Here is a 12831-nt window from a genome sequence, read left to right on the forward strand (position 1 = left end):
CAAAGTCTCCCTGACGGCAACCATGGGCAAGAGCCTCAGGTCTTAAACTCTTCATACAGCTCAGCAGCAGTTTTAAAAAGAGCTGGTCCATGCTTCAGTTTCATCTACATGTATAGAAGGAAACAGGCCCTGGTTGTTCCTAACAACAGAGCCCTGAAATACATGAAGCAAAAACTGATGGGATTGAAGGGGCTAATAGACAATTCAAAAACAGTAGTTGAGACCCCAATTTCTCACTTCCAATAACAGATAGAACCACTGGGCAGAAGATCACAAGGAAACAGAAGAAGTGAACAAAACAATAAACTAACTAGATCTACCGGACCTAGACATATAGAACACTCTACCCAACCACAGCTGAATATACCTTCCCCTCATGTGCACCTGAAATGTTCTCCAGGACAGAACTAATGCTAGGCCATTAAAAACAAGCCTTAGTAAATTTAAAAGGATGGAAATCATTTAAGTATATCCTCCAAACACAATGGGATAATACTGGAAACAAAGGAAGAAAATTTGAGAAATTCACAACTATGTGAAAATTAAACAATACACTCCTGAATAACCAAGAAGAGGAAGAAAAAAAAGAAATCACAAGGAAAATGGTCAAAAAATTTGAGATGAATGGGGAAAAAACGCCCCCAAATACCAAAACCTATGGAATGCAGCTAACACAGTGCTTAGAAGGAAATATATAGTATATATGAAATCATCCAGCCTTCTACCTTAAGGAACTTAAAATAAATAAATAAATAAATAAATAAATAAATAAATAAATAAATAAATAGCAAACAACCCAAAGCAAACAGAAGGAAGGAAAGACTCAAATTATTAAAATCAGGAATAAAAGAGGGAACATTACTACTATCCTCAGAAGAAAAAAAGCTTGTAATGGAATATTATAAATAATTGTACACCAATGAATTAGAGAACTCAGAGGAAGTGGACACATTCTTAGAAAGACATAAACTACTAAAACTGACTCAAGAAGAAATAGAAAGTCTAGACAGATCTGTACTAAGTAAAAAGATTGAGGCAGTATTTTAAAAACTACCCACAAAGAAAAGCTCGGGATCAGATAGCTTCACGGGTGATTTCTACCAAATATTTAAAGAATTAACATCAATCTTCCACAAATTCTTCCAAGAAATAGAAGAGAAGAGAAGAGAACCCCTCCCAACTGATTTTATAAGGCTAGTGCCACCCTGATACCAAAACCAGAACGAGCTAACACAAGAAAACTACAGACCAACATCTTTTTATAAATATAGACACAATTAGACAGTGGTGATGGTTGCACACCTTGGTGAGCATACTGAAAAGACATTATACACTTTAAATGGGTGAATATTATGGTCTGTGAAATATGTGCTTAAAAAAAAAAATGATACCCCTGGTGAGGACTTTGTAGACACAAGAATTCCTAACACTTACCAGCCCTTGGGAGGTTTACAAATAAAGTGGGCAAGAATTAAGAAAAGCTGGAGTTGGTGGGGTGAGGGTGGAGGCTATTTTGGGTATAATAGAATGTTTTCACTTTTCAGAGAAGGAACAGCTGTTAGACAAGAGTGGGAGGCAATAAAAACACAGAAACTAATTCCATTTGGCATTAAAAACATCTGGTTGTCAACACACAAAATTCTTTAGAATTCACTGCTTCAAGTTGAACTGGCATGAGTGGCCTATGTCAGGTTAACATGTTTTCGGCTAGTAAGACCAGACGCTTATGAAACTAAGAACAATTTCTGACCCTACTGTTTTGAGGAAGTACAAGGCGGAATGCATTCATGTTTTCAGTGGATAATCCAAACATGTTCAACTACCTGCTCCCATAAGCAATGTCTCTTCTGAGACACAGAAGAGCAGATGGTTCTGAGCACTGCCTTTGGCAACAGAGCCTTCTGGGTTTGAATTCTGACTTTGCCACTCATGGGCTGTGAGCACTCTGTGAGCACCTGCAGTGCTGGTGTAGGTTTTTTTTTTTTAAATTTTTATTTATTTTTGACAGAGAAAGAGAGACAGAGCATGGGCGGGGGAGGGGCAGAGAGAGAGGGAGACACAGAAGCCGAAGCAGGCTCCAGGCTCTGAGCTGTCAGCACAGAGCCTGACGCGGGGCTCGAACCCACAAACCATGAGATCAGAGTCCAGAATGCTAACCATTACACAATGGAACCCACTCACAAACCGTGAGATCATGACCTGAGCTGAAGTCAGACACTCAACCAACTGAGCCACCCAGGTGCCCCATGGTATAGGTTTTAAGTAAGATAATGTCCGCAAAGTCTCTGGGTCATTGTGGGTACTCGGTAAACAGTGTTATTGCTACCCTTTCCATTTTAATGAAATGAACACTCAAAGCAAAGCCTACATCATGGAAAGGTACCATTTTAGGATGGCTAGGCTGTATACTTATTACGGCATTATTTTATACCAATTTTAGTGCTTAAAAGTGGGTGAAGATTGGGGTGCTGGGGTGGCTCAGTTGGTGGTTGGTGAGTTCAAGCCCCGTGTCGTGCTGATGGCTCAGAGCCTGGAGTCTGCTTCAGATTTTGTGTCTGCCTCTCTCTCTGCCCCTACCCCACTCATGCTCTGCCTGTGTCTCTGTCAAAAAATAAATAAAACTTTTTTTAAAAATTAAAAAAAAAAAGGGTGAAGACTTTGCAAGGCCTATAGTGCCCAGGTTGTCCAGGGACCCATGGGCCAAGGTGCTATACCTGACAGCAAAAATGACCCATCTCATACTTGTATGTCCTTCATGGCCACTAGCCCAGGAGGAGCCAGGCTGACAAGTACCTGACTTTCCAAACTCCTGGTCACAAGCCAGTCCTAATTTAGGGATGTGTTTTTGTACCTTAAAAATTAATTCTCCTGCAGACTTTAAGCTGTATTACAAAGCTGTAATCATCAAGACAGTATGTTACTGGCACAAAAAACAGACACTCAGATCAATAGAACAAAATAGAGAACCCAGAAGTGGACCCACAAACGTATGGCCAACTAATCTTTGACAAAGCAGGAAAGAATATCCAATGATATAAAGACAGTCTCTTCAGCAAGTGGTGCTGGGAAAAGTGGACAGCGACATGCAGAAAAATGAACCAGGACCACTTTCTTACACCAGGTTCTTTGACCTCAGCCACAGCAACTTCTTACTCAACACGTCTCCAGAGGCAAGGGAAACAAACGCAAAAATGAACTACTGGGACGTCATCAAAATAAAAAGCTTCTGCACAGCGAAGGAAACAATCGACAAAACTAAAAGGCAACCGACGGAATGGGAGAAGATATTTGCAAACGACATATCAGATAGAGGGTTAGTATCCAAAATCTATAAAGAACTTATCAAACGCAACACCCAAAAACAACTAATCCAGTGAAGAAATGGGCAAAAAGACATGACTAGACACTTCTCCAGAGAAGACATCCAGGTGGCCTACCGACATATGAAAAAATGCTCAACTTCACTCATCACCAGGAAAATACAAATCAAAACCACAAAGAGATACCACCTCACACCTGTCAGAATGGCTAATATTAACAACTCGGGCAACAACAGATGTTGGCGAGGATGCGGACAAAGAGGATCTCTTTTGCACTGCTGGTGGGAATGCAAACTGGTCCAGCCACTCTGGAAAACAGTATGGAAGTTCCTCAAAAAATTAAAAATAGAACTACCCTACGACCCAGCAATTGCACTACTAGGTATTTGTCCAAGGGATACAGGTATGCTGTTTCAAAGGGGCATACGTACCCAATGTTTATAGCAGCGCTATCGACAATAGCCAAAGTATGGAAAGAGTCCAAATGTCCATTGACGAATGAATGGATAAAGAAGAGGTGGTATGTGTATGTATGTATATGTGTGTGTATATATATATATACACACACACACACATATATATGTATGTGTTTGTTTTTCTCTAATTTCGCTTAGCATTATACCCCCTAGTTCCATCCACGTAGTTGTATACACACACACACACACACACACACAATGGAGTGTATATATATATATACATATATATATACACACACACACATATATGTATATACACATACAAACGTATATATATACATACATACACACACAATGTGTGTATATATATATATACATACATACATATATGTATATATACACAATACATATATATATACACATACATATATATGTGTGTATATATACACATATACACATATACACATATACACATATATACATATATATGTATGTGTATATATATACATATATATGTATGTGTGTATATATACATATATGTATGTATGTATATATATACATTGTGTGTGTATGTATGTATATATATGTTTGTATGTATACACACATATGTTTGTATGTATATATATATATACATATATATATGTATATATATATATACTCCATTGTGTGTGTGTGTGTGTGTGTGGTGTGTGTGTATACAACTACGTGGATGGAACTAAGGGGTATAATGCTAAGCGAAATTAAAGAAAAACAAAAATCATATGACTTCACTCATATGAGGACTTTAAGATACAAAACAGATGAACATAAGGGAAGAGAAACAAAAATAATATAAAAACAAAATATAAGAGACCCTTAAATATGGAGAACAAACAGGGTTACTGGAGGGGTTGTGGGAGGGGGGATGGGCTAAATGGGGAAGGGCATTAAGGAATCTACTCCTGAAATCATTGTTGCACTCTATGTTAACTAACTTGGATGTAAATTTAAAAAATTAATTGAAAAAAATTAATTCTCTTGGTCTCACGACATTCTATCCTGGAAACCTGTTTCCCTTCTGGATGGGCCCTGGACTTTGAGCAGAAAGGAAACAGCATCCCGGGGCAGAGCACCATAAAGTGGGGCATGTATGGTGGACGTTGAGTGGGAAGGAGGTCAATGGACCCTGGACAGAGGTGCTGAAGGCCTCAGCATCCATCCTCAGGAGGAAGAAGAATCAGGTAGACCCTCAGAGCACCAAGCGGCCACTTCCCTCTTCATCCTGGAGGTTTACCTGAATGCTGCAATTCCTGAATGGGGAGTATCCATCAAAACCCGGGACCCAGGAGATCAGCACGCTGTGTGCTGTGCTGTTGTAGACACTGACTTCAGTTGGTGGGGAGGGAATTGCTACGTAAAAACAAAGACACACAAACAAACACAATTATAAACCACGGGCGGCCACAGCTACCAAACAAACTCATTAATATCAAACCTGTTTCCGTTTCTTAAGATTAGGAAAATTAAACCCAAGTTTTAAAAAGAAGCCAGGTTATGCCTGAGAGTAATACATATGAGCTTACAGACAGGGCTTCCCTTGATAGCACGGTTCTGCCTGGGCCAGTGGAGTGGAGCAGAGACCTGCTTTCCCACCCACTGATGACGTGAGAACTTAGCTGGGGAAGGATGTCAAGACATCTATTTCCTTCACTGAGCTGGTGTTCACTGTTCTACTGTACGCGGGCACGTCCCTGGGTGCTAGTGTTCTACATGGGATCAAATGCTTGTGCAGTTCTGGGTTGAGGAGGGGAGACCCACATTACCTGAGATCGAGAGAGCCCCAAGCCGAGGAGAGAGAGTGTTATGGTAGCATGAGTGTGCGTGTGTGGCTGAGTGGGGAGAAGCTTTCTAGTCGGGGAGAGTCAGTTCAGGCAAAAGGGCCAACTGCATCTCCTGGGAGTGGAGGCAGGTAATACCACAGGTGTGCAACGATCCTGGCCACATGGGGGACATGGATAGGCCCTTTAATTAGAATCTAGGAAGGACCGGGGGCGCCTGGGTGGCTCAGTCGGTTAAGCATCTGACTTCAGCTCAGGTCACGATGTCATGGTTTGTGGGTTTGAGCCCCACATCGGGATCCGTGCTGACAGCATAAAGTCTGCTTCCGATCCTCTGTTCCTCTCTCTCTGCCCTTCCCCTGCTCTCTCAAAAATAAACTTAGAAAAAAAAAAAAAACAACAACACAGAATCTAAGGAAGATCTGAAGTCTGGGGAATCTTATTTTATGCTAAATTTAATTCTTAATTAGTAGTGATGATCACATTTATAAGCAAAAATGAGGACTGTTTTTTTTGAGTGCTTACTATGGTCTGGCACAGTAAGTTATGTACCTAGTAGTTATGTACATAGTAGTTATGGACTTTGCTTCATCTATTCGTTGCTAGAACCCTATCAGACAGGTAGTCTTCCAATCCTCATTGATGGATGAGGAAACTGAGGATCAGAGAAGTTAAAAATTCACCAAAGATCACAGAGCTCGTAAGCAGTACAACGGGGACTTGAACTCAGGTCTGTCTGACCCCAGAGCTGTCAGGTCTGTCTGTCCCTCAGCAGAACACTGGAGGCTGGTTGCATGAGGCAGTAAGCCCATTACTGTGGGCACCAGCAGGCACTGGGGAGTCTGGTTACCACCTAGCCGGCTCTATGGCCCAGGCCACAGTTTAAATGCCTTTTCTAAACTCTGTTCCTTTTTCTATTAATGAAGACAGTAACAGCACTGCTCCATGGGGCTGTGGTGAGGACCAAATAAGGTAACACAGGGACGAGGGTTGGGGAACGTGTGGGAGACATAAAGGCAAAGACAGGGTGGGCAGGAGATGGGGGAAGGAGAGCTGAGACCATGTAAAGTGCACTGGGTACCATATTCAGGAGCTTCTGTTTACTAATAGACACACAGCTTGGTGAACGGGAAAGAATCGGCACTTTGACTCACTTCCCTGAATAGATTATTTGTAGAATTACCCTCAAATGTCTGCCTTTCCGATCATCATTTGGCCATGTGTATTATAGTTAATAATAGATTATAAGAAGGGAGGCTTGGTTGCTTTGGCATAAATTTTTTAAAAAATGAAAGCCCAAAGCATAAGTTTTAGAAATGGGATTGATTTAAAAAAAAAAAAAAAAAGCTGACATGCTATGTGAAGCATAAGATGTCAAAAACTGTCACTCGTTTTATATAAATTTTTACATTATAAGGTGTTTGTACTTTATGAAAATGTCTTTATAACTTCACACCTACTCATGAATTCCTGAAATTCCCGACATTTCTTTTGAAAATTGTAATAATGAGACTTGAAATGAGGAAGGAAGTTATACAGTTCCTCCGGGAGTAAGTTTCAGTTTGCTCTTTTTTTTTTCTTTGTTTTATTCCAATGAACTTTCAGAAAATGCTCCCTCATCACCTTCATCTAGTTGTTTGCCAAAATGAAAGTATAACTTCTTTTGCAATTTTGAGTCCCCCACTGTATATTACCTTTTAACTCATTATTAAACACATTCTGCTTTTTCCTTGTGTTGTTTCCCCAAGATTAAGACCAAAAGGAATATGAACTCAATATTTGCTTCTCGTTATTTAAATGAAGAACAAATAAACATAAAATTTGCTTGAGTTTCTATGAGAGAAGGTAAGCAATATGATTTGAAAAGGCATAAAATGACAGTATTGACTTTCAGGTTCCAGGTTTTGATAACCTTGATCCCATGGAGAGAGGAGGATGAGGCAGACGATTGGATTGTAATATCTCCACTAGCACAGGGGTCTTCAAACACAACTCTTTCGTTATGTTATATCCCAGCTCAGGGGGAGGGAGAGCGACAAGAAGATTAGGAGGAAGAGGCACAGGGGCTCTGGGCTCTCCCCTGCTTCTGCCCCTCTCAGGGCAGCAGCCGGGGGAGACTTGCTTCAGCCCCAGCTGCCCTGGAAGGACAGAGCCCATTCCTTCAATCAATGCCCTAAGCCACCCTCCCCACCCCTGCAGGCTCTTCAAGGGGCAATGGGGACTAGTTCAAAGTGGCAGAGGGAAAGATGAAAAAAGGAGCTAAGAAAATCAAGGGTAGACATCACAACCTAGTTTCTTCTCAGACTAAGCAAAACTATATGAATTCATGTTTATCAAAGATGTAAGCACCAGGCGCTGTTATGAAAGCTTTTACTTGCATTGTCTTATATAAGCCTCAGAAACAGGTAGATTCTGTAATTATCCTGATTTTATACTGAAGCCAGAGAGGTTAAGTGACTTGTCCAAGGTCACAAAGGAAGTCAGTGGGGAAGCCAGGGCTCAAACCCAGGTAGCTGGCTGCAGAGCTCAGGGGGTTGGGGGACATGGCCCTGGTGCTTACCTTTGATGTTGATCTGCACACCCTTGGACACGGTCAGCCCTTTGTCATTGTGGGCCTCACAACTGAAGACAGCCATCTCGGTCAGACCTGGAATGGAAGGGGACTCATGAGACCAGTCACCGAGAAACAGGCTGCGGTTCACCAGAACCCTACGGTTGTCTTAGCAATCTTTTACTTTTTGGTTCATTGCTTCAAGTCATAAATGCCAAGTTAATTTGAAAAGTATGCTGGTGGTTGAAAAACATACCTGGGATTAAACCCTAGCTACCAGGAGCAAGCCACCCGTGGGGCTACAAGGCAGCTGTCTTCATTTTCGTCCTTTATCTTTCCCTGATGGTGAGATATTAGGTAACAAAGCAGTAACATTTAGATTTTTAAATTTCTGCCAGGAGGTATGGGTATTGCTGGCCCCAATATCAAAAAGAATGTTTTTTGAGGCTTGCCTGGTCACTCCCCAGCTGGTTAGCCACACAGTACAGACTAATCACACACTGATGACATTTCAGAATACCAAACACAGCAGGAGAAAAGTCACAGTGCTTAAAAATTTCAGACGATCTGTTGTAATGAATCCTTTTTTAATGGTAAATATCGGTCAGTTCATGCAGAATTATTATATAAACATAAGACACTATTATTACTTGCAAGGAAGACACTAGGGCTGAATGAAGAAAAATTCTATCAGTTCAGAGGTTTGAAGACATCTTAGAAATGAAAAAATTAGTCTGTTTATTAGTTTTAAATAGAAAGGAAGAGAGGCAACCCAGATCTTGGTTTCTAATATGATATGCCAACAAAAGGAACCAGAGCTCCTTGGAAAAATGGCTAATTCTCAGATTGGAGCAGGAAACCTGTAAGATGAGCCTGGAACAGAATATAATACAAACACCATGCAACACACACACACACACACACACACACTCACACACACACACACACACACACACACACACACACACGGCTATTTTCCTGGAACAATTTGAACAAGAAAATAAAGGAAGTAGCATTGGATTGTAACCCAAAGTATAAAACAAATATCCACCAGTCTACACTGCTATAAATAAATGATTAAATAAATGGGGAAGAACAGGCAAATCTCCCATGCACAAGGGTTCCAAATTAATTTATGTGGCTACTCTGCCCTCAGCGGGGAAGACCGTAACTCCCAACCCCTTAAGTGTGGGCTGCATGTAATGACTTCCTTCCAAAGAGGACAGTATGAAAAGGAAATAAAAGCAAAACTTTATTTAATTTATTTATTTTTTAAACTTTAGAGTGGAGAAAATGATAAACACTCCCTTGGCCACGTGACCAAGGTTAACACCACTAAGTCATGTTGACAGAATGTACCCTCGATATGATGTAATGAAAATGGCACTTCCCCTCTGCAATCTTCCTCCCAAACACCTACCACCCAAGTCTAATCAGGAGGAAAATATCAGACAGTTCAAACTGTGGAACATTCTACAAAAAACCCGACTTGTATTCCTCAAAACTATCAATGCCATTAAAGACAGAGAAAGTTTGAGAAACTGTCACAACCAAGGGGAGCCTAAAGAGACAAGACAACCAAATCCTGGATGAAACCATGGAACAATACAAGGGTATTAGGTAAAAACTAAGGGAATCTGAATAATGTATGGACTTGAGTTAATAAAATATATCAATATTGGTTCATTAACTGTAATGAATATATCACACTAACATAAGACGTTAACAATAGGAGAACTTGGAATGGGGTTGATGGGAAAACTGTACTATCTCCATGATTTCTAAAATCTAAAACTATTCTAAAATTTAAAAACAGGTTTGTTTGCTTTTCCTTTTTAAAAAAATTTTTAGGGGCGCCTGGGTGGCTCAGTCGGTTAAGCGTCCGCCTTCAGCTCAGGTCACGATCTTGCGGTCTGTGAGTTCGAGCCCCGCGTCGGGCTCTGGGCTGATGGCTCAGAGCCTGGAGCCTGTTTCCGATTCTGTGTCTCCCTCTCTCTCTGCCCTCCCCCGTTCATGCTCTGTCTCTCTCTGTCTCAAAAATAAATAAACATTAAAAAAATTTTTTTTTAAATTTTTAATGTTTATTTATTTTTGAGAGAGAGAGAGAGAGAGAGAGAGAGAGAGAGAGAGAGAGTGGGGGAGGGGCAGAGAGAAATGGAGACCCAGAATCTGAAGCAGGCTCCAGGCTCCAAGCTGTCAGCACAGAGCTTGATGCAGGGCTCAAACCCACGAACCATGAGATCACAACCCGAGCGGAAGTCAGACGCTTAACCAACTGAGCCACCCAGGCATGCTTCCTTTTTTTTTTTTTTTTTAACGCACAGTCATAAATACCATCTAGTAGAATCTGGAAACTTCTCTGCCTCTGGCACACAGATGTCATCTGGCACAGAGTTCACATCATGAACTGGAGAAAGGCAGAAAAAATTCTTGGAAATATACCTCCACTTGCTTCTTGACTGAAAACCTTATTTTGTTTTCTTCTATCCATTTACTTGTATAGGAAATTCTCCATCTGATCATTTTAAAATCCAAAGCTTGTCATTAACAGTAATTAAATATTTGAAAATTCAGAGGAACAAGTTGCTGAGGGAAGGCCAGCTGGGCATCAGCCCAGAAAGGCCGTGCCATGTTGGGTGTCCACGTGGTAAATGCTGTGCCAAGGCTGGGCCAAGTGGCCAGAGACCCGCGTCTGCAAGAAGTTCTGGGAAGAAATGCGAACCCAATCCCTTTTATGTCGGTGCTTCTCCTGAGGGTTACAAGTGCAATGAAAAATCAGAGCCTCTGAGGTTCATTTTTTTCCCATCCAGAAATTAGTCCAGGCACCTGAACTCTGCTGACTAGACAAATCTCTCAAGAAAAAACGAACCTGTGTATCTCTGTCCTACAAACCCACAGTGACTTTTCACTTCTTGAAAATAATGTTCTGTCAGAATGTGACAGACACTTCAGGTTTTTTTTTTTTTCAACGTTTATTTATTTTTGGGACAGAGAGAGACAGAGCATGAACGGGGGAGGGGCAGAGAGAGAGGGAGACACAGAATCGGAAACAGGCTCCAGGCTCCGAGCCATCAGCCCAGAGCCTGACGCGGGGCTCGAACTCACGGACCGCGAGATCGTGACCTGGCTGAAGTCGGACGCTTAACCGACTGCGCCACCCAGGAGCCCCCACTTCAGGTATTTTAATTTTCTGAGGTAAGGAGTATTGCCTTCAGACTGGAGGAAAATCCTCTTAGATTCCCTTGACAATTCCAAGAGCTAAGAAACTAAAATCCCAGGTAGGAGCCATCGCTCTTCACATTTTTGGTCACTCCCTTTTGGCTGACGGATGAAACTGCTAATAGTTTGTGTGATCGTTTAAGAAATATTTATTTCACTGAAGAGGAATATTTACCTCAAACCCATTAGCCGCATCTATAAAAGGACACCCTTGGATACCCTGCCTTAGGGGTCTTTAGGTATTTTGCTTGTATTCCTCTCAAATAATTTTGAAAAATACATGCAGCCTCTCATATATTTTGAGGTTTGCATCTTAAATTTTTTATAACTTAAACAGCTGCAAAGAATATAATTTCAGGTACCCAGACATTTTAAAGTAAAATTCCTTTGAAGGCACCTATGTAGCATACTCAAGACTGGGATGGGAAAACTGAAATAATTTTCGTCCAGCTGCCAGAAGTCTTCCGTCATGATTTTCTACTTCCCCTGCAGAATTTTACCCTAATGGCATAAGTGTGTGGGTTTGGAAGCACTTCTTGGCAACAAAAATACGCATGCACGTTGAGATATAGATTGATGATCCTTACCATTATCATTAGGGCACAACTCATCAAGACAATATATATAATTCTTAAATGTAAACAGTAAAATTTTACTGGCGGGGCAACTCCTTTGCTGAACAAAATTTGGAATTGTCTATGTAATGATCTGGAAATTTCTTAACATTATAGTGCCAAAACACTATAGCAGCCACTGTCAAAGTGTGGTCTAGAAACCCCTGGGCATCCCAGAGGCTCTTTAAGGAGCTCTTAAGATGAAAACTATTTTTATAATAATAATAACAACAACAATACTAATAATAATGGTAAGATGTTATTTGCCCTTTCCACTTTCATTCTCTCAGAAATGCACGATGGAATTTTCCAGAAGAATTTTCCAGAAGCTGTATGTTGTGTGATGATGCCATTAGCTCTCTCAGCTAATGGAGTATGGGCTTGTTTATTTTTGTGCTTTAAAAGTTTTGTTTTAATTTCTCATTCAGTACTTATCAATAGATAGAACTCACATAAACGAAACCTCTTTGGTTCTCAATAATTTCTAAGGCTGTCAAGGGATCTTGAGACCAAAGCATTTAGAATTGATACCCTGTAGTGACTCCAGATAAGTCAGGGAGAGGTCTTTCTTCTTTTGCAAAATGAGGGAGAGATGACTGGGAAGCAAGAGTTGGAAAAGAAGCATTGACATAGCATTGGGACTTTGGGTACTCTTGTCAGGCATTGATTTTACAAAAGAAGATAGACATGTTCCAGATGAGGATCGAGACCTTATCCTTCTAAGCCACTGCATGTTGTCCATACAGCCAACCATTATTTCACAGTCCGGCCTGTGACGCTTTGGTCTTCATGCTGAAGCATCACCTTTAACCTTCCAAGTCATAAGCTCTCAAGTAAGACGCCCATTTCACAGGCTCCATGAACACGCAAAACTTGGCTTATATTTAGAAAAAT

General features: G+C 40.9%; 1 protein-coding gene across 2 annotated transcripts in view; it reads right to left on the minus strand.

Moving 5' to 3' along the window:
* The window catches only part of MERTK (MER proto-oncogene, tyrosine kinase), a 124830-nt gene that overhangs the window by 58739 nt on the left and 53260 nt on the right, over positions 1 to 12831 (minus strand). For both annotated transcript variants that reach the window (XM_027033727.2, XM_027033726.2), the window contains exons 5-6: positions 8114 to 8200; positions 5010 to 5125 (exon numbers count right to left, since the gene is read on the minus strand). In XM_027033727.2, the coding sequence (XP_026889528.1) occupies positions 5010 to 5125; positions 8114 to 8200 (203 nt within the window). The remainder of the gene's footprint in view (positions 1 to 5009; positions 5126 to 8113; positions 8201 to 12831) is intronic.

This window comes from Acinonyx jubatus, chromosome A3 (genome assembly GCF_027475565.1).
Source record: "Acinonyx jubatus isolate Ajub_Pintada_27869175 chromosome A3, VMU_Ajub_asm_v1.0, whole genome shotgun sequence".
NCBI lineage: Eukaryota > Metazoa > Chordata > Mammalia > Carnivora > Felidae > Acinonyx > Acinonyx jubatus.